The following is a 22,913-nucleotide window of genomic DNA, read 5'->3' on the forward strand; positions in this document are numbered from 1 at the left end:
CTCGATTAATCATTTTATCTATTAAATGTAGGGCTACACCCTCTTAGTCGGCAATCAGTCGTTTTGGTCTCAGTCAACTAAAATGTATTTAGTCGATTTGTATGTTTTTTTCATGCTTAATGACTAATTTCTAAGAAACTTATGAGCACATCTCTAGTAAATACAAGATTTAAAGTGGTGCTTTTGTGTAATTATTTTTGGAGAACCTCAGTTTTACAGATCTCATCGATTAGTCAACAAAATCATATGAGTGTTAGTCAACTCAGAATTTCTTTGGTCGAGGACAGCGCTAATAAAATGTCAGAAAATAGTGAAAAGTGCCTGCTACAGTTTCCCAAGGCTTAAGATTATGTAATCAAATTGTTTGTTTTGTGCGACAAAAAGTCCAAAATCCAAGTTTACCAAAAAGAAAAAAAACAGCAAGTCATCACATTTGACAAGCTTCAACCTGCTAATGTTTAGAAGTTTTGTTTGCTGAAACATTTAATCCATTATCAAATATTTGCTGATTCATTTTCTGTTGATCTCTAATTAATCGTTGCAGCTCGTCAAAACCTCTACAGTTTTTAGCATTTTGGCTTTAAAATAAATGACTTCATTGATGAATCAATTATCAAAACAGTTGCAGACTAATTGATTAATTGAATAATTGTTTCAGCTCTAGTTACAGTAATACGGCAGTGTTTGAGTAGCTGCAGCGCTCCTATTTCTTCTCCATTCACAACTTTCCCCACAGTAAAGCCAGTCTCATTGCCTTCTGCAGAACAAATACTAAAGCAGACACCCCGGAGTGATGATCAAAAATAATTATTATGAAACATCTGATTCAGAGGCAGAGGTGAAAGCAGTCATCAGTCACAGGACATTTGATTCGAAGTGTTTAATACGGTGTTTACTGGAGCTGCGATTAGGCTTGTCAGAGAATCACAGCTAATGGAAAAAAAAGCAAAAGAAAAACATTGGCATTTTTTGGGGTTTGGAGTCTCCAAGCGAGATAATCCATCAATGGCCCGAACAGACCTTGGAATGAGCGAATCTATGTGTTGACAATGCCTGCGTATGTTTGTAATCAACAGTACATGAGGGGAAATACAACAGAGTTGCAGTGTTCCAAACCAAAGTCTTATATTTACAGCCAAGCAAATTGTGGCCAGAAGTAGCAGATGCAATAAACACAATCTCTCTCTCTCTCGCTCTCTCTCTCTCTCTCTCCCTCCCGTTCTCTCTCTGATGGCAAAGAAAACAGCCCACTTCTGGGGTGTGCAGCAAATTAAATTTACTGTAGTTAATAGAGTGAGCCTATGCTGCTAAATGTCAATTTCCTGACCAAGTCCTTCCCCTTGGAGAATGATTAGCTAATTTGGGCTGGGGATAAATGGGCTAATGCAGGACACAGACAGATAAACAGCCACCGTTGGACCCCATGCCAAGCCCTTTCCCTGCTTTACATTTTATTGGCCTTATTATCTCCAGGGAAAATGGGTCCCCCTATGGCCTAAACATATTTTCATTTCTAATAAAAGGCCCTCGCTGGTTGCCCCCACGTACAAACCCCCCCCACCCTCACACACACACACACACACACAGCCTCCTTCTTCCATTCCCTCGTTTCACAGTCCAATCCATTAAATCGGAGCTCTGCAATTGGCTGGGACCGTTTTCCTGGTGAATTATCAATAGAGTAATTATGCTGCATGTTGGGAGCCGGGCTGAAGCTTATCGCCGCTGACCCCCCGGTGCGCGCCAGGATATGATCCCTCACCACAGCCCATTGGGGTAATTATGTGGTCGGGTGTGAAGCTGGATGATGTGTTACCCTTATCAGTCTGTATTCTATTTCTGTTTTCATTGAAAATTGGACATTAATGGCAGCGACGCGATACCACTAGTGTCAGATACAGGTGAACGTCTCCAGTGGAATCTGACCCCATTTAAAATCATTATTCATACTACGCAGCGGAGGGACGGGGGGACACATGAACACACACACAAAAAGACCAATTATCCTCACTGTTCCTTTAACCTTATCTTCCCCGTATTCATATTGTTTCTTCGTTTCCCCCGACCACCATCCTCTGTCGCGAGGACAAAACAAAAGTTCATGTCCATATTGTATTTGTCCTGTGGCAGAAAAAAAACGCCACACAGCAAGTGATGTTCTCAGTGATGCCCCGAGCAGCGTCCCTGTCCATTAGGCCCGTGTGGCGCAGCAGTGATTAATGGCTGTGTAACTTTAACCCTATCACATTTCAGTGGACGCTGGCGACGGTGACCCCTGTCTGACCAGAGGCTTTCTTACCAACAATACACTAAAAGCTAGAGAAGAGGGCATACAGGTGTATTATTATGTTTTATATGACCATTTGTTTCTGGCTAGATATTGTATTACTGATAAGGAGTACAAATTATTGATCAGAATAATGTGAGTAGGATTTTAAATTGCAATTGTTTAATTGAAAGTTTTGCATTTTACCATCATTTTGACTGTTTTCATCTACATATGTCAATATAAAGAGCCTATATTGATACTGTGCCGCTACCCATTTTACAATATATTTGTCCTTTTTCATTATTCTTTCTGAAATGCTGAAATACTCTGTTTTAAGCTAAATGGCTATCTACAACTGTGCTTTCTTATTTTTACAACTACAGCGTTTGCCATAGGTGCACTATCCCTATCATATTCCAATCTTTGTAAAATGATGAGGTAGTCAGCTTCCACAAGCAAGTACAGCAGAAGACAGTACACCCATTAAGCTTAAAATATGGACAGAAAACCGCAGTATCATGTTTCAGCTTTTCAAAAAGGCCAGAGAGAGGAATTGGCTATGAAAAAGTACAAACATGGACGACAGAAGCCAGTGGAGCAGAGGCTAGCTCAGAGGTTTCAGGACTGATCCCACTATTAATTGTAACTAAAATCACAATAATTGAAATCACGATATGACTTTAAACAATATTAATTTTGTAATGTTGGATAGACTAGAGAGTGATGGTGCCATATACAATTTGTAAAAACGTATAGGCGGTGCTATCTGGCCTAAAAAAATACAATGCAGAAATCATAGGAGTTTTCTGATTAACTTCTTTTAGATAACGTGGTTTTATAACTACTAAAGAGGTATTTGGAAACACTAAAATTTATTTCAAATCTTTGGAATTTTTTCTTTGTATCTACAATTTATTTCACTACACCCAGCTAAATTTGGATGATTAAAACAAGTATAGAATATTTGGTTTCATACCGAAATCACGGCCAATCGCGGGTGAGGGTTGATTACATCTCAACACTGCTGCGCTACTTTCACAGAATGTTAATCGCTCTATGAGCAGAGCATGCGTACTAGAGACTTCCGCCGGCCGAGACAGCCAACTTCTGGTTTAGCCCTTTGCTGTTAACTTGAATGGGGATAGAATAATTCAATTGCGCGGCTCTTCTAGACTTTCCAAATGTTATTGGATCAAATTGTGATAGTGAAAGGAGTCATTTCGCAGGGTTTGTTATGCTCAAAACAATTTATCCATCGTTTTACAGCCGCAACATTAGCGACGGAGTAGGCTATGGCAGAGCCTATGACCTAAGCACAAGTTCAACTAACTCGGTTGTGATTGGCCAGTGAATCCAGTCCTGGAACATGAATGCAGCACGTTCTCATGTGCACCCCGAATGACACACAGCGAAGACCGGAGGTAAAAACTTTATGGATTTTGCAGGTTATTCTAATGACTCCAGTGCGTCAGCCACCCAAAGAATCCTAAATCCAAAAATATATATATATATAGTATAATATGTTTAGAAACAAATCTCTGATTTTACTTTACCCAGACTTTAACCAGCCCACCGCTGGTGGTACTACCTATCAAGTAACGATAAAACCTTAGATTTAAGCACTCTCCAGCCTCCCTAACCCCCCCCTCCTCCACACACACACACACACACACACACACACACACACACACACAAACACAAAGACTACAAAAAAGCTTGCCAGTCGACTTTTTCAAGCAATAGACAGATTGAAAAAGAAACGGGCCTATTGAAAGTGAGAAGATCCATATTTGAAGAACTTCATTAATGCGCTGTTCCCCGCCGAGTTATTTCCAATGACAGAGCACACAGCAGCAGCTTCATGTTCAAGTTAAAAGTCACTTTTCTTTTTTTCTGCCATTTCAATGTGTCTAAAAGCACCTTGAGTGAGCAATGTGCATTTCCTGCTGCCAAAAGACGTGGAAAACAGCTGTTCCTGCCTGACGCTGCCTGCTGAATGGAATGCAAATATGTTAACCATCCAGAATTTATTACTTTTGAGTGCTCTTCAAACGCAACGGCAGACACAAGTTTAATTTATGATATTCCTCTAATTACGAGAGCTGTTGAAATCATTTCCCAAGCTGCTTCCTCCTTCCAAGCAGCCACATTATCTGTTCCCTCGGTTCACGGTACACGCACACACACTCACACACTCAGTCATCCACCATGCACACACACACACACTAAATAACACACAAGGATTCGTTGCAAAGTAGCTGATTGTGAGCACAATTAACACAGCAAAGACGGAGCATGAAAGATTCGCAGAAATGTTTTTTCTCCGTCCCCCTCTGCTTCATAAAAGCAATGTTTAGATTTGTCATAATCTTCAGTTTGCTTTTAATTTAGCAGTCGTCAACACAAACGTCTGCAATGCCCTGCTATGCTGTGAAGCAGAAATGAGACCCCATGCAGGCCACCCACTCACAACCCCCCCCCCCCCCAACCCTCCCTATCCATACCCACCCAAACACACACACACACACACGGTTACAGCCACAAGGCACAAGGTCAAGTCATTTAGCAGAGTTCAAAGGCCTTCACAGACCCCTCAGATCTATATGAACCTACAACGGCCAGCCAACGATGAGGGAAAAGATGACTTTCTGAAGTAAGATGTGGTTTCCATGTGTGTCTATGTGCATGGACGCTGCATGCCCATGTGTTGATTACCCGGCGTCTTCATTGGGCGCATATGCCTAATGTCACTCAGCCTCCTCATCGCAATCCTAAACTTGGCCGTCTGGTGTGCACCAGCGACCTTTGACCTCCCGTGCAGCCGAAGCTCGACATGACACCCATTAGCAGCTGGAGCCGAGGGGGGCCCGGGCTCAGCCACTCAGCCCAGACACAAGGTCAAGTGAAGGTCACGCTTAGACTAGGTGCTAACTTGCCAACTCGCTCACAGCCACTCACGCAATTGAAACCCACTTTTTCTCCTCTCTTCCATCCATCACGGCCCGGAACAATTAGTTACGCCGAGTTAGGAGAGAGTTGTTTTGGTTGTCATTGCCTCCATCTGTAAAGAGGGTGGAAAGCAGGGAGGGGAGGAAAAGCTGTAGGAGGAGGAGAGGGAGTGCAACGCTAGACAAGGGGAGACAATAGGTGAAGGACAGCAGGAGGCTATGGAGGGAAAAGTAACGATAAGATAAAGAAGAAAAAAAAAAGTTGGGGAGTCAAGAGCAACCAGGGTAACAAAAAAGGGGGAGAATGAAAAGGAAAAGATTGGGAGTTATGGAGAGGACCGAGCAGACAGCCGTGCTTCACATCAAGCTGGCTCCAATTAGCAGGTGTGCTCTCAGACGCTCGCTCTCCCTCTCTCTCTGGTCAGGGAAGATGTATTTTTCTGCCTTTTATACGCATGTATTTATGAAGTGGTAGGAGATCTGAGGGCCCTTAGCATAACAGCCTTTTATTGTTTAAATGTGGACTGCTCGGCCCCGTGTGCTTAAGTGATTTAGGAACCTCACAACTCCGGTATAAGAAAAATCATAAACGCTGAGACAAACCATGTGGGTGGACTGTAAAAGGCACCGAGGAACGGGCCGACAAAAAGCAGACACACATTCCACTACTAAAGGGAAACTACACTTAATTAAACACCCAAGACACAACTGGAATAGCGCCCTGTAAAAAACTATTAGTTTCCCCTCTTCAGTGGAATAACATAAAGTTGTCTTCTGACAGAACAGAGGCTTGTCTCATAAAGAAGTTTCTAAAAATCTTTTTTTTTTAAGAACTGCTGTCAAGATTGAACAAGGAGAGGGAGAGAGAGAGAGACGAATGCAGAAAGAGAGATCAAGAAATGAATAGAAAGAGAAAACACTCCACCCTCTGAGGGAAAAAAAACCCTCTCCTCTCACTACATCTGTCGCTTCTCGTGGTCTACATGTCCCATGCAGAGTAAGAAGTCAAATATAAAAAATAAAATACAAAATATATTTATAATAAAATACAAAATATATAATAAAATATATATATATAAATAATAAAATAAAAATAATAATAATATATATATATAATAAAATAAAAAATATAATATATATATATATATAAGAAAATAAGAAAGTATAATAAAAATATATGTGTATATTTCGTATCTATTTTATATTTTTATATTTATTTTTATATTTTAATCTAAACATCTTTAATCTTTAGTAGGAATGGCAATAGTTTGATTTGACTTGCTATGCGCTGTTGTAATCAGGATCCAAATGGTGCCACATGTTACAGCGATGGCATAAATGTCATTCATTACACATCTGCAGTAGCGCTTGAGAGACGCGACGCACGCTTTGTTATCCCACTTTTTCCGAGTGTCAATATCCCACAGAGTTTACAGAGAAATCTGGCAAACTTCCACTCCAACAAAACTGTTGACTGCATTTAAAATAATTACATTTTTCTTGCTTTGATTTCGAGCCAAAATCGCGACGTCGGGCTCTCTGTTCAACCAGTCACAGAAGTCTGCTCTTTGTTCAGCCAATCATACGACAGTTGGCCACGTATCCTTTTGGGCGATCCATCTATCTCCACTTCATCCTCATGTCCTCGACTCTGCCAAAACCCCGAATGGATAGACAGAACAAAAAAGGAAGACAAATTTCAAATAGAAAAACTCATGCGCATGCTGAGAAAGTGTTTCATTACTTTCAAAAAGATTGTCAAGGTTTCAGTCAAGGCGCACATGATCCTTGTTTCATTTCTCTGCCATTCTCTCTCATTTTTCTCTTCTTTTTCCACAAATAAATTACTAAACGTGTGAGTGAAACCACATGCTTGTGTGTGTGTGTGTCGGCGTGTGTGTGTTTGTGTGGTTCCTTTGCTTGTCCAAAGTGAACTGACAAGTGCAGGCAGTGGTTCCATTAGCTGGCAATTTGCTCTCAAGTTGTCCGCGAGGGAGAGGAGGAATGAAGGAGTGTTTTTTGGCAGGACGACGCACATGGCTCTGCTTAGGACGAGTTAAGTGAGGTGCTCACACACATAATCCTAGGCCATCATTCAAACACTCTCGTAGCACATACACTCTCAAAACATGTGAATATAACCGCAGCCTAAATGGAGATCAATGCCTCAAATAATGAAAATGTAAATCTATTGTAAACATATTTACTTGATAAAGCCATTGATAAATGAGTGCTAAAAAGTCAACGCTAAGTAGTCTGAATATGACTGTGCCAGCACATTGTAAAGACCAACTATATACGCTTCCTCTGAGTCCCAGAGAACGACGGTGTCCATATGGTTTGAGCCAGAGCATAAGTAGAGTACAAGGTAAACAAGCTTGACTGAGGTTTGTCCATGCATGCTCTCTTAGCATGCGTCTCTACGGACTGGCTCAAAACCTGGCCACTGAATCACACGCAGCACATACCTCCCTCCCTCTGTATGTGTATGTGTGTGTGTATGTGTGTGTGTGTGTGTGTGTGTGTAGCATGTTTAAGAGTGAAAAGAAGAACTGTGGACAGACGGTGGCGTTTATTTGTGCATAAATTAACAGCAGAAGCTGTTAATTAAAAGGGGGGGGGGAAATAAGCACAGATAAAATAAAACTTTGCTAATCGGCTACTTGGCAAGGTGACCTCTGGGTGCACCGGGCGTCATTCTAGGACCCGCTGTCCTGCTGGGCGAGTGGCACAGGGGGGTAATGTGCAGGTCCGGCTATGAGCAGCAGGCAACTGGTAGACCCCCCCCTCCTCTTTACTCTCTCTCTCTATGTATCACTGTCTCTATCTCTCTCTCTCCCCTCTCCTTCTCCGCCCAGAGCGTTATTAGACTCAGGGCTCCGCTGCGGCTCCAAACAGCTCAATGACAACACACAGGGCCTGCCAATTAGAAATAATTAGACAGTCATTTCAGTGGCAAGTCTTTTTAAGTGCATATATAACGATGCAATGATGCTTATTAGCCGGCCTGAGCCGGCGAGGACCAGGGCCTCAAACGCTTTGGCGCTGGAGAAAATAATTATGCCAGTGATCACAAAGCGAGCTGCACATCTCTGTACTTCACCTCCACGCGTTTCAAAAATCCACTTCATTAGCTCCCGTAATTAATCCTCCATTAATTGCAGGAAAAGCCCAGTTTACCTCCCTTCGTTTCTAATTATCATCTTATAAATAGTTATGGTTCTAATTAATGTGTTCATTAGGCAGGATATTTCTCTCAAAGCCTCGCTGGGAGCCAAAGGTCCGGCTCGGCTCTCTCTGAAGCCTAACCAGCCAGAAGGTGAGGCCATCCTGCCTGCATTTGCTTTTATTTTACTACATTCAACCTCCTAATTGGCATTTAAAACCCAATTTGGAAGAACTTCAAGAAGCTTAAATAGGAGAGAGAGACAGAGAGAAGGCAGGATGGAAAGAGAGAGAGATACATTTGGTGTTCATTTTCCTATGCCAGAGCTAAAAGCGTTTCTGTCTCCGTCTTTCTCTTGGTCTGGCCAGACGGATGAGGCTTTTCACTGTCATAAAGTGAACACAATGAAGGCTGATTGCATGTATTAGTCTTTGGCATTATAGAGGTTTTATTTGCAAAACATTGCACGTGTGTCTCAACCAAAGAAATAACAGTGGGGGTGTCAAACTTCTAATGGGTTTCAGTCATCAAACAGACACATTTTGTCTTTCGTATAAAGTAACTAGTCCGCTCTCTATGATACTTAATCACAAAGCTCTGCGTTCATTCAAACAGCTTTCAAAAAGAGAAATTACCCAGCGCTGTCAATGATTAGAGCTGTAAACTTCAAAAAACTTTTTTTTTTTTAGTCAACCTTTGTTTAATTCCAAAACCTATATAAACATGAAGAACTTATACTGTAATGAGAATTTATTAAAGTTATTTTGGGAACACTGAATCTTCAAATATTGCAATGTTTGGAAAAATGTAATTAGTAAATCACCCTATTCCCAACTACACAGCTCATTATCTGGTCATTTTTATTTATGAGCCAGTACATTAAATGCTAATTATAAACAAGTGTGTCTCACTCTTGTGTACCGGTATATCACCATGAGTGACCATCTGATAAAGTTATGAAGAACAAAAAACTAAACTAAACTAACGAAACAAAAAAGATTTCTTCTAATTTGTCTATTTTACCAACACATTAAAGGTGCTAAATGCGAGATTGGGAGCATTACTATTGTCTCCACACGGCTCTCAACATGGTGACGGCTGAGCCGGCGGCTAGCAGCCGACAGTGAAAACAATGACAACAATTCAAACAGTGTTTACCTGGGGGGAAAGAGGGGGGGGGGGGGGGGGGGGGGGGGGGACCGGAGGGTCGATGCTACGCTTCTGCAACGGCTATAACCGCTGTATGAGAGCAGTTCAGAGCGGCGGCCATGAGCTAGCCGGTGGGGCACGCTCACATGCACCAACATGCACTAAAAGCACACACAGCCAGCCCGGCTATGTCAACAAAGCACGGAGAAGCTCTGAACACAACACACACAGAGGGAGAGAGACTTCATTCTCTGCTCAGGTAGACCTCTATATCGTTACATATCATTTTCTTGTTTGCTGCTATATTAATGCTCTGGATATCGTATAGAGAACCTTTAAATGCTTATTACACCACAGTTCATCTTCTCATAGAAAATGGGTTTAAGCTGTCCACCTCCGCACTCAAAAGCGTGAAAATAAAGATATAAATGACTAGGAAAAAAAAGCTGTTACCTTTTATTAGGCACTATTGAGATTCTCTGCATCTTTATAGTGATTAATAGCTACAGTATGAGCATTTAACAACCTACCAATTTAACCAGTTACATGCACAGGTGACTTCACACGCCTTTGATGTCTGCAGAAAGAGCTGTTTGGATGCATCATCCGAAATGCAAGCGTAGTAATGATGTTTTCCCTGTATTACAAAATTTGAGAGTTGTGGGAAATACAGAATTACTCCTCTTTACGAGCTTATTAATGAGAGTGATGAACTCTTGAGAGTGAACGTTCTTTGATATCACTTTCTGATTTAAACACAAATCAGTGTGCTAGAGTCATTTCTGACGCACTGATTCGGCAGCTGATACCCGAGAGATTCCTCCTTCACACAGTGACTAAAAGCACAGCAACTATCTTTCCAGCCAAGGCTATAACATAACATAACATAACATAACATAACATAACATAACATAACATAACATAACATAACAGGATTTAAGTGTCGCTGCTCTCAGTTTGTGTAACAGATGGATAAAAAGAGAAAAGGGACATCCCTTTGATGTTAAGCTAGTCTTTGTTTGGGACCACTAACTCCCTCATTTGATCGTCCACGTGAGAGGACCGGTGTGATGCCTTTTGTGAGGTGAATTTTGTGTGTGTGCTGCAAAGTGCAGACTGTACAGCTAGGTTGCTACCCAGGGGAGAGGCCTAGTGTGTTGTGAGCCTGCAGGATGGAGGAGTTCGGTGGAGTGGGGTGGTGGTGGTGGTGGTGGTGGTGGTGGAGGGGGGTACGGCTTGGCAGAAGTGAGAGGTGAGGGAGGGGGGTTTTCCTCTGGCGGTAGAGGGGAACACTGCTTGCGGCGAGGCACGGATGAAAGAGGCTGTCTGTGTCAGTCACTTATTCCTCCCTTTGGTAAATAAAGGTTTCTGACAACAAAGCCGAGCAGCGCTTGACTGGCCTTTACAGCAGATAAATAAAAAAGACAACACAGAGAAAGAGAGTAAGACAGAGAGAGAGAGAGAGGGAAAGAGAGATACACACAACAACAAACGCGTTCAGATCTCACGACTGGAAGCATGTTGATTTTTATGGAGTAGAGAAGACGCAGCCGAACTAAACCAGGTCATCTTTCAGTTTAAATCAACACTTTGCAAGTCCGGTAATAGGGGAAGAAGGAAGAAAGGGCTGAATGTCATCCTGTGGAAGGGGGGGCAAGAAAAGATGTTGAGAGTCCACGGGTTAACAGACAGATGGATGAAAAACAGCCAGGAGCCCGCTCTTAAATTCCAGTATAGTATACTCTAGACTAACCTGAGACCACTATAAAACGGCGAGAACACTAAGTGAGATACTGCGACTTAAAGAAGAAAAAGGACTTAGGGTTTGTTCGCATTCTTCCTCATCTTATTTCCTATCCATCAGCACCACCATTCCTTATGGTTCTCTCATAATGGCAAGCGGTTTTTGTTGAGGAAACCAGATTCCACTTGTCATGTCCTCAAAACACACTCAGGGCCGTTTCCCTTATGAAGCCAGCGACACCCAAAACCACCTGCTACATCACACACGGTCTAAGCTGTGTGAATAAATATATGTTGGACACAAATGCGCAGAATCATTTCCACCCTGTCACCTGACGGGGGAATTGCTGATCCAGGTGCAATGAAAAGGAGGCCACACTGCTCGCCCACAATAAAGTTTCCTCACCCCACCTCGGTTCTTCCTGCACTCAACTGCCTTGCCTTCGCCTCCCTCCCCTTCTAAGACCTTTCCACTCCCCTCAGTTCCTCACCTCAACCCTCCCCGTTCTCCCAAGCCGCCTGGATGACCTTGCGCGCGCTCCGTGTCGGTGCTAGGCAGGAAAAGCTATCTAGCAGATGTACGACACCTCATCTCATACGGGGGAAAAATTGCTGTGTGAAATAAATACCAGGCCATCGCTCAAACCCCTGTACACACACACACACACACACACACACACACACACACACACACACACACACACACACACACACATACACACACACGACTGGAGTCCTTCTGTGATCTCCAGTGCAGAAAGCAGAGCTATGGAGCTAAAACATCTAGATTACCTCATTCTAGCCGCAGCGAGACATGACAGGGTGGCCTAGTAGTCGACTGTCTCATAACCAAAAGTCCAAGGCAATGAGACTAGCTGGCTCTGGGTGCTGGTCTTTAGTCAACCCTGACCTCTGACCTCTCTGAAGGAGGACACCAGAATGTGCCTAAGGGGATCACTTAAGTGACTCATCATTATTATTATTATTACATCCTATGTTTCATGTCAGCGTTTGAAGCAGGAGAGCATATCTGGGACGTAATCCGCTCTCGCAGGTCAGCCCAGTCGCACAAAAAGGCGTTAGGAAAAGCTAGTGACGTAGAATAATAAGTGAGAAACACTGCTGATGGCGGGCAGAAGGGGAGGTGGATGGGTCAACCATATATATAAAATGTTTTGTTTTGTAGATTATGTTAGTGACGTTTGTCACGTGTTTTCCGTACGTATTTTACTTAGTTTACATATTTACTTTAAGCCCTACCATGACATTTTTCCTAAACCTAACTTGGTTGTTTTATTGCCTAAACCTAAATGGTTCTGTTGCCCCCAACTGGTACTGCACCTTTATATATGCATGTAATATTCACGCCTCAGCGAAGCAAAACGTGGCACTGACACACTATCCTATGGTGGACAGGTGGGTCTATTACACGCTTTGGCGTGATATCGGGGTGAGCAGGTGGGCGCTTATTCATAACAGGTCATTTGAACTTCTTTATTGTACTGAAACACTGCAATGACATCTTGTGTAAAGCCATGAATGTACGTTTTCAGAAAGTCATCCACAATGATTAATAACTATTGATTTTTATACCACGAAAACCTTTATGTCACAACTTCAACTTGGACTTGCAGTAGCCATAAAATGGCACATTTTCCTAACTTTTAAGATGCAGCCCCTTACTGTCTGTGTTGGCTCCATCCACAGTCCTTTCCCCTTGCTCTAACTAAGCTGAACTCATTCTGGCCTATGTGGCTCCAGGATGGGCTGAGACAATCCTGACTCCGGTCTGCTATCCTAGCATTGTGATTTAGCTTTCTATCTATCTCCTCTAGGAGAGAGACAGATAATTAGAAGTCTTACTCTCCTCAGATGAAGTTGCTCCAGTGTTAGCGGGGCTAAACCCTGACGCTAGCACTCTGCTCTGCTAACTCAACAACACACACCTGAAATATTCATGAGGAAAATGTAAGCATTTGTGTGTTTGTGTGTGTGTGTGTGTGTGTATGCCCTGCGGTATATGCTCACCTATGTGAGTGCATGCACACATGTGTGAATATCCACCCATGAATGAAAAGCTCAGCTTCTCTTTGATGGGTCAAGTGGTGGATTTGTCGCACCTGCCATTCCTCCGTGCGCCTCTAAAGCGAAACTGTTAAGTGAATGAAGGCCTGACAGAATGACTGACTGAGCCACACACATTTAACCCCTGCTGTGGACGCCCATGAAAGCGCAGCACTACACCGCTCCGCCGAGCTCACCTAAAGACGTGCCTGTGATCCGGCTGTGATGAGAGGCTGCGTCGTCGTCTTTGTTGGGGAACTGGGTACACATCAGATCACTGTACGCTGCTGCTGCTGCCATGCTCTGCTCTGCTCTCCCCCAGCGGACCAGGCCGTGACACCCCCACCCCCCACTTCTCCGTGAACATGCATTCACGCAAATCTGCACATACATGCATACGCTCAATCAACCTCACGCAGGCACACACACACACACACACACACACACTCACTCACAGCCTGATATGCCTGCTCACATCAAAGAGAATAAACATTAATGGCAAATAGGTAATCTGCTCCTCTTGTCTGTTTTACATTTCAGGGCAAGATTGACTGCCTCTGGGGGACCCGGCCCTCCTCTGATTGAGGGCAGGAAAAAAAGGAGAAAGAGAGAACGAGAGGAGAGGAGGAGGAAGCAACGATAGATGGTAAACACATGATGGAGCATTATTCTTATTTCATGTATGTCTTTATTTTTTATTTATACATGAGAGATTGAAAAGAAGGTAATAATATCCCCTCCCTTCAACCCACGACGGCCCCACTATGGTCCTAATCTTCTCCCCTGCAATATTCCAATGCAGACGTTATTATTCTCATTTCTTCTGAATAATATCCCTCTCTCGGGCCTATCTGTTCTCTCTCTCGGTGCTCGCTTTTGTCTCTCCTCTTCATTTTCCTCCTTCAGGAATCTTCTCCGCTCTCTCCCTCTCCGGCACTAACTCAACCTATTCTCTCCACACTTTTCCATTCTCTTCTAACTTCTCTCCAGTCGGAGCACCGTTCGGCCTCTTCTTGTTCCTCTCTTTCATATTCTGAGGGTGGTGCCGGGTTGGCGTGGCGTGGCTGGGGGGTGGGGGTGGTAGGCAGCACCTCATATCCTATCTGCGTATCAATCATGAGGTCCTGTCCACTCAATGCTCCTCTGATCCATCAGCCAGCCTCTCAGCCAGCTCAGGCAGCCTCATCCACACACACACACACACACATACATACACATACACACACACCACTGACTAATGGCAGTCACCTGTGCACACCAACCTGCTTTCATTCCACAACCACAGTGGATGCAGAATGCGCAGCATCCAACAACAAAGCTGTATAGTACAGGACTTTAACACTAGAGTCGCTCCTAGTACTGCAGAAAATACTTGAATGCAGGATTTTCACATAATTTGTCTTAATTTCTCCCATTTAGGGCATCAAAATAAAACCTATCTTTATTATCAATTAATCTTACGGTTATTTTCTTGATTAATAGATCAATCATTTGGTCTATAAAAATGTCAGAAAATAGTGGAAAATGCCTTTCCCGGAGTACAAAGTGACCTCTCCAAATAGCTTATTATTCCAAATAATAGCCCAAAAACCCAAATAGATTCAGTTTACTCTCAAACAACACAAAGAAAAGTAGCAAATCCTCACATTTGAGGAGCAGGAACTACAAAAAAGTATCTGTTTTTGGTTTAAAAAATGACTGAAACGATTATCGCTTATCAAAACTGTTGCTGATAAATTTTTGACGATCGATAAATCAATTAGTCGACAAATCATTTCAGCTGTAGTCCCATTTATTATGCGACAAAACAAAAATTTCCACCGCATTATACTAAGGAGCGCACATGTGGCCGCCGACGACAAAGTTCTGCAGACACAAATTGCAGCTGCCATCACATAACTGCATAAATTCATCATCAATGCCATCATTTTGCACATCCCCACCTCCAACACCGCCTCCACCTCGTAACACCCCACCACGCACTCCCACCACCAGCCCAACCCACCTGCTCCTCGCTCACCGCTAAGCCGATTACACAACGCAACCCTCCTAATCACAGTACAGCGTTTGTAAACACCGATGTCATCGACTGTAGTTCTAAATCTCCCAAATCCCCTCCAACCTTCATCTCGCATCACACCAGTAATGCCATTTTTCGACTGATGTTTTAATCACCGGTGCCGCTGTGAGTGACTGCCGCTGTACCGCAGAGAGAAGCGAGACAATGTGTGAAAACTGTTTGGACAAAATTCTCTCCATAAATGGTTTCAGTTCACCGTGCAACATGGAAATTGTGTTGCTTGTTCTGAAGCCACAAAATGTTCTGTGAACATTAGGTTGGAGGGTTGAAGTGCGGTGTCTTTTTACGGCACCATCAACCGCTCTTATGTCAAAACGTCTCTGTTGCATCATCCATTCATCCTGACACGTCTGTAATGAAGATATTAAAACTCTTTTTCCTTTGTGATTAAAATGATCTCTGCTCTCCCCCCACAGCCATACACAAGTAAACAAAGGGCCTTGCTCGCGCATATATTATGACAACCTTTTCTTCAACTGTGCGTCTGTGCATAGTGCATATTTATGTGTGTGTGTGTGTGTGTCCGTGTGTGTGTGAGGGATTTAAAAACAGCACAGTTTACTGGTTCATTAGCACCAGATTAGCTATGCTAATGACATGGACCACCACACACAGAGACGTTGCCTTTATGTTTCTGAAAGGGATACTGACTATGACTCTGTGTGTGTGTGCGTGTGTGTGTGTGTGTGTGTGCGTGTGTGTGCGTGTGTGTGCAGGTGTGTACACATTAGTCTTGCATGAATAAGTTATTCCTTTGCAAAAAAAAAAAACGAGTGAGCTACACCAATAATAATTCAACAAAGTATGTATGGGTAATGATGTTTTAATTGCATTAATGAGTGAAAGGAGAGCCGCTGCCAGAAGAGATTTGGGAAAGGATTGAACTGGTGTTGAAATTTGACCTGCTGTCTCTCCGAGTGTTTCATTAATGGCTCACACAGTAAGACAGATAGTCAGGACAAACTGAGACACGAGTACGAAGCACACGCAACATACTAATCCAGATCTGAGACGCAAGTTTCCATGTGGCTCCGTCTGATGACATAAGACATCAATACGAAACGATGTGTTTGTTTACACTGAAGTAAACTTCCAAAAGTCTTATTGCTTTTTTAATAAGAAAAGTCTGCGATGGCATCTGTAATACAAACACCCCAAAGAGCACTTCAAGGAAAAACTTTTTTGTCACTCCTAAATGATGTAGCCGTCGTTCATCACTCCTTCTCTTCGGGTCTTATATACTCCGTCTTCGGTGCAAATAAAACATATGGCTTTCTAATTTAACTTATTTTGATCTTCTATATTGTTCACTCTTTTTAAAATCTTATAAGTGTGTTTTCTTTTATATCTTTTCTTAATGTCTTTCTGTCAAAGCACTTTCAATTACCTTGTTGTTGAACCATGCTATACAAATAAACTTGCCTCGTTAAAAGATATTGTTAAATACATATTTATTCAGAAAATATTATTATTATTATTATTAATATGCACCATTACTAAGGCCAAATCTGAGACAAAATCTATGTTGCAATAATTAAGAAAAATTGTGTGTGTGTGTGTGTGTGTGTGTGTGTGTGTGTGTGTGTGTGTGTGTGTGTGTGTGTGTGTGTGCGTGTGTGTGTGTGTGTGTGTGTGTTGGCATTACCTCCTGTCTCGGCTGCGTGACCTGTGTGAGCGGTGGCTCCTCCCTTTTTCTCTCTCTGTGCTGCGACTCCTCCTCCTCTTGCGAGACGAACTGTGAGACGAACTGCTGCTGGAACGTCTTCTTATCCTGGAAGCACGCGGACCAAAAAAACATACAAATTCAATTGTGTTATTGGCAGGTTCCTTAAAACAAACCATAAATCAGACAGCATGCTTGTGGACAATTAATCATTTGGGCATTTTGGCAAATGGGTAACAGTGAAATATGTGAATTTGTTCTGAATGCCCAGTGTGGTTCGTGAAAAAATGTGGTTCTCAAAATCGCTGAGAATATACATTTGTTTCTAATTTGACCATGGTCATTCAGCTTCATTGTATAGTTTCTCTTACTATCCATAAAACAAACATACAAAACCAAAATTCAAACACTTCCCATATCAGCTCCCTCCTCACTTCACCATTATGCTCCACTCTGCCACAACAAGCACCATTTCTATTATTCTCTATGTTCATTCACCATCATCTGAAATTCTTCCCTCTCCTGCACAAGTGAATGTTGTATCCCTAATTTGTTTTGCTGTTCATTTCAAGAGCAAATATGCCCTAGTGTCCCAGACAACCTCACCTACTATGAGCAGCGCTAACGGCTACTTTGCATTAGAGAACACACTCGTCTACGGCCAAGAGCAGCAGAGACCATGCGGGCTGCCCTACAGTTCCTCCACAGGGGCCCTTTGGTGCTCTGCTGCTCTTTAATGTGGCTACAGCAGTGTGTGCAGCGTCTATTTTCCAAACACCACTCACACCGCGTTCCTATTGATATCATGTAGCAGGAGGCATTTATGGGGGTGAATGTAAATGCAGAAACCCCCCTCTTCAACTGCGCAAACAGTTTGAGCAATATTCATTATTTAAAATCTCTTCCTTTCTTTCACCAAAGCCCAAAATACCCAAATCTTTTTTTTTAGCACACACAAAAAACACACATACACGGTCCTATGGGAGCTCTGCAAGATAGAGGAGAAGAGAAGAAAAAGGGAAAAGCAATTCAAATAACACAGAGGCTGAACTATCAAACCAGATTTGTACCACTTAGAGCAGCGCAGGAAAGATCCATTAGTATTCCAAAGGCTGGATCCCATGAGCGGGGCCTTATGAAATAACTTCCACAGCCCTCGCGTACAACCACTTCACACATTACACAGAAGAAACACACACAGTAGTGAGCTGAGGGGTTTTGGAAGGTGGCGTTAGCTCACACATTTTCTCAGAAGCCTGCGCGAGTGTAACGTAATAAAAACATAATGGCTCGAACACATGGGAGCGGGAAGCGCCGGTTAGCGCAGAAGCTTTTCCCTCGGATACAACACCTAGCAGGTTGGATTTCATGTCTCTCGTTCACTCACACACACTTTTACCCCCCGTCTTGCCAACGCTTTGTATCTCACACACACACATAGCCATGGACACAGTTACTCTCTTTACACATACACGTTAATTATGTGGTCACAATGTCAGCACCCTTCTGTATTACCACATGTGAGGTCTCTTTAGTATGTATGCAGGTTGAAAATGCCACAGAATGTGTGTCCTCTTTCATATGAGCCTATTTAAGGAACAAGTTTCACACACACAAGGTCCTTGGTTAATTGATCAAAATGTATGGCTAATAGATGAGGGGCTGTAGTCCCATAGGGTTTACACTGCCCACCCAGCCCCATCCCGTACAGACAGGCAATGACTTCCAATCAGCAGTAATGGACCTTGACCAAGCCTCATAAATAATTACCATCAACTGGCCTTGTCTGAACAGCCACACACAGCCAGTGGCAGCTGTGGATGGATGGAGGAGGCCAGGTCCAGCCACTAGCCACTTGTAAAGATGCCTGATTATTACTGAACCTCTCCCTTCCTCTGAAACTGCTAAATAACAAAGTGTGGCATTTTGGAAACATGAGGAGAAGCTTATAAAACAAATATAAGATAGTAACCTTCAGATTTTGTTCATTTTCTGAGACTGGACACAAAATGAGCCATCTAAAACAGCCACGTCTACTCTAAATGATTTAGCAATGTTTCATCTCCAAAATCAAATCACCTGTAGCCAAAACACAGAAGTCAAAGTGCTAGTTTCACTTTTTATAATAGTGATCATACATTTCATTTTTGTGGAAAACACATGACCAACTAGTAAGTGTAGGCTCAATACAAATGTGTCTGTTACATTTCATATCTGGGTCTTAGCAGAGTCCTTATGTGGCATTCATTAAACAGTATGGGGATTCTACTGAGTATAAATATTACATCCTGAAAGGTGTCTTCAATTATCCTGAGCAAGGACAACTAACATTAATACCAGCCAGTATTCTTACTGAGGCCACTTTGAAAACAGAATAACTGAAATTTAAACAACTGTAACTTCAAAATCAGAATGCAGCTTTTGTTTAAATTGAAGGTAAAGGACGCTTACATGCCAAACAAACACTTTTCTGGAATTCAACAAGTTTGAATGGGATCTCTGTGTTTTTAAATAAAGTTACTGCATGTTGAGGAAAACACTGAATGATATAAAATCCAAACTAATGAGTATTTGAGTTATTTCTCAGTAATGGCATCCCTCCATTCTTTACCCAAGAGCTGTGAAAAAGGCATATCAGACATATATTGGCAGTAAAGCTATTAGACGACAATACAATATACTGACATTAAGTTTCTAATATTGACAGCAGCTAGGTGATGCTGAGAACTCAACAATAACTGGGTTTGTTGCTTCAATGAGGTCACATCAAACTCCTGAAGTTTAACAACTTAAACTGACTGCGGCTGCAAAGTCAGAGGGTTAGTCTTTCCACAGGGACCGTACATTTTTGCCTCTAATGAGCTGCAAAAAGAAAGCAAGCCACAGGAAAGAGGATGAGGCAACATAAAAAAGACAGGAAATGCAAAAACAATATTTTCAACCTTTGATTCGCTTCTGCAACCACAGAGAAGATGAGCCATTTGAGTTATAGGAGATGCTGTGATACTTAAGAGCAGCACCCCTGGAGATGAAACACAGTCTGTCTGTTTATCTTTATAATATGTGGTCTTGCTCAAGGAAGCTTCAGCAGGACAGGCTACTCAGTCCTCATCCCTACTAGATGTGATTATTAGAGAAATAGAGCTTGTTGCGTACTCTCACCTCCTGTCTTTGTCCTTGTCTCTGGAGCGAGAACGACTCCGGCGATTAGACCTTTTACTCCGGCTGCTTGCCACCTTGCTGTTGGAGGATGAAGACGAAGAAGAGGAAGAGGAGGATGACCGGCGACGCTGTTTTTTCTTCCTCCTGCTCCGACTGTCATCCTCGCTATCAGACGAGCGCCGACCCATGCTGGCTGACTCTCAGCTGGCAGGACAAAACACAAGAATAGTGTTACTGGTGAGCTCTCTGACATCTTTTTTAGCAACAATTTGATACAAAACCTAAACCTACAGTATCGATGTGAACACAATAAACAGTTTAAAAAGCCAATACTACATTTCTCTACATATTTTTTATGGAGTGGTCTGCTGGGGCAGCAGCATCTCGGCTGCGGAGAGGAAGAGACTAGACAGAGTGATCAGGAAGGCCAGCTCTGTCCTGGGATGCCCCATCGACAGAGTGGAGGTGGTGGGAGAGAGGAGGATGATGGCTAAGATATCATCCATGATGTAGAATGACTCCCACCCCATGCAGGACACCATCTCAGCACCGGAGAGCTCCTTCAGCGACAGGCTGCTCCACCCAAAGTGTGTGAAAGAGCACTATCGCAGGTCCTTCCTTCCTGCAGCTGTCAGAATCCACAACCAGCACGGCTCCCAGTAGACCACTTACATACAATAACTGCACTATACTGTATAATGACTGTGCAATATCATTATCATTATTACTACTAGGGTGTAATTCATACTGTGCAAAAAAGATATTTTTGGGAGGTACAGTATATGGTTGAGGAAGAGTTGTGATAAGGGTTGCGTTAAGGGTTGGTTTATATCTACTTTTTAACTCCGGATGGATATGTGGGTTGTAAATAAACTTGGGATGCTGTTCATGTATTTCATTTGGGATGTAAATAAATCTGGGATAGTTTATATATTATATTCTATTATCATTCTATGATGAGTTATTAGAGGAGAAGTGAGAAAGGGTAGGGAAATATAAGTTTTACTTCTACCTACTCCTTTTTGGTAACCATTACTCTTGTTTTGTTTGTTATTATTTTGTATCTGTTTTTATTTATTTTATGTTCGAATTAAAGTCTTTCATTCATTCATTCATATCATTATTACTACTCAGGTGTAATTCATACTGTGCAATATTTCAGGTGGAATTTCATTCATTCATTCATTCTCACTGTGCAATATCATTTCCCACTTGTGCAATGTTGTTAATAGTCTGTTTATTGTCAATACTGTATATACTGCTCCTATTTTATACTTCCTTCTATTTAAATGGTTCATATTTTGTTACACTGTGTTAGCTGATGCATCTTGTTTTTTTGCACTATCCCTTTGCTGCTGTACACTGCACATTTCCCCACTGCGGGACTAATAAAGGAATATCTTATCTTATCTTGTCTTATTTGAGACAGATAATTCATAGATCACACTATCTAATGTTACTTTGTTGGTTATTAGCTGTCACTCGCTCAAATATATATGAATACATATATATAAATATCTAGCAATAGCTACATCTGAATATCTAGCAGTATTTCTCTAGTTATTTCATTCATTCATTCATTCATTCTCACTGTGCAATATCATTTTCCACTTGTGCAATGTTGTTAATAGTCTGTTTATTGTCAATACTGTATATACTGCTCCTATTTTTATACTTCCTTCTATTTAAATACTCATATTTTGTTACACTTTGTTTAGCTCTTTTTTTTTTACTGTGTTCGCTGATGCATCTTGTTTTTTGCACTATCCCCTTTGCTGCTGTACACTGCAAATTTCCCCACAAAGGAATATCCTATCTTATCTTATAAACAACATGTTTAGCTACTTTAACCATACAGGTCTAGTGAGGGATTTGGCTGTTGTAGCTATCTAATACAACATGTACCATTGGTGTAGCTTATCAATTACATGGAGGGAAGGAACAGTAATGTAATATAAATCACCTTTACAGCTCTAACAACACTGTGGTCGCACATGCAGCCAATATAAGAGATACATGTGTGTTTGTGTGGAGGCTAGTTAGCAGGCTAACTGTGCTAACACCACTATATATACTAGTTATTGTTTACTCTGAAGCCTTCTAGTGGTGTAACAGTAACCACGTCTCATGCTGCAGGCTGTAAACGTTACAAGAAAGACATAAAAGTGTAGAAAATCAACAATAAGTCGCCTTTAAATGGGAAAAGCCCCGCTCCTCTCCTCACCTTTAAATCGTTGTGAAGCTCCACAACTCAGCCATGCACTGCTCAGCTCAGCAGACTCTACGCGTCAAACCAGGAGAGCATCGATCGAGTCTAGACCAGGAGAATCAAACACAGAGCAATAGATTGATCTGGTATCATCATGGGTTTGAATTAGGTGTTCATTATTTTTGTTCTAAATTGTATCTTCAGCCTCAAATACTGTAGCATTTTGTTTCTTTTGTTACTTTAAGTAACATGTAGTGTAAAGCAGTTAAAAAATGTTTATTACAATTTTAATATAACGCTTAATCTCCTTGTATTTTTATATCTGGTATACTTTGCACTACTAACTTTTTTACTGCCTTTTTACTAAAATGTTTTACACTATGGAACTGTGATGCTGGAAACTTGAATTTCCCTCGGGATCAATAAAGTTACCATCTATCTATCTATTTATCTATTTATC

The 22,913-nt window shown here is 42.0% G+C and overlaps 1 protein-coding gene and 1 long non-coding RNA gene across 2 annotated transcripts in view; one reads left to right on the forward strand and one right to left on the reverse strand.

Moving 5' to 3' along the window:
• Window positions 1–14,466, forward strand: part of LOC141771601 (uncharacterized) — a 29,720-nt gene extending 15,254 nt beyond the window's left edge. Inside the window, exons 2-3 of the long non-coding RNA XR_012594733.1 lie at window positions 13,880–13,985; window positions 14,330–14,466. This is a non-coding gene — a long non-coding RNA (uncharacterized LOC141771601). The remainder of the gene's footprint in view (window positions 1–13,879; window positions 13,986–14,329) is intronic.
• The window catches only part of rsrc1 (arginine/serine-rich coiled-coil 1), a 132,640-nt gene extending 110,041 nt beyond the window's left edge, over window positions 1–22,599 (reverse strand). Inside the window, exons 1-3 of the mRNA XM_074642044.1 lie at window positions 22,469–22,599; window positions 20,245–20,448; window positions 17,065–17,190 (exon numbers count right to left, since the gene is read on the reverse strand). Of these exons, the coding sequence (XP_074498145.1) occupies window positions 17,065–17,190; window positions 20,245–20,432 (314 nt within the window). The 5' untranslated portion in view covers window positions 20,433–20,448; window positions 22,469–22,599. The remainder of the gene's footprint in view (window positions 1–17,064; window positions 17,191–20,244; window positions 20,449–22,468) is intronic.
• Window positions 22,600–22,913: the final 314 nt, after the last annotated feature.

Source organism: Sebastes fasciatus, chromosome 7 (assembly GCF_043250625.1).
Source record: "Sebastes fasciatus isolate fSebFas1 chromosome 7, fSebFas1.pri, whole genome shotgun sequence".
Lineage (NCBI taxonomy): Eukaryota > Metazoa > Chordata > Actinopteri > Perciformes > Sebastidae > Sebastes > Sebastes fasciatus.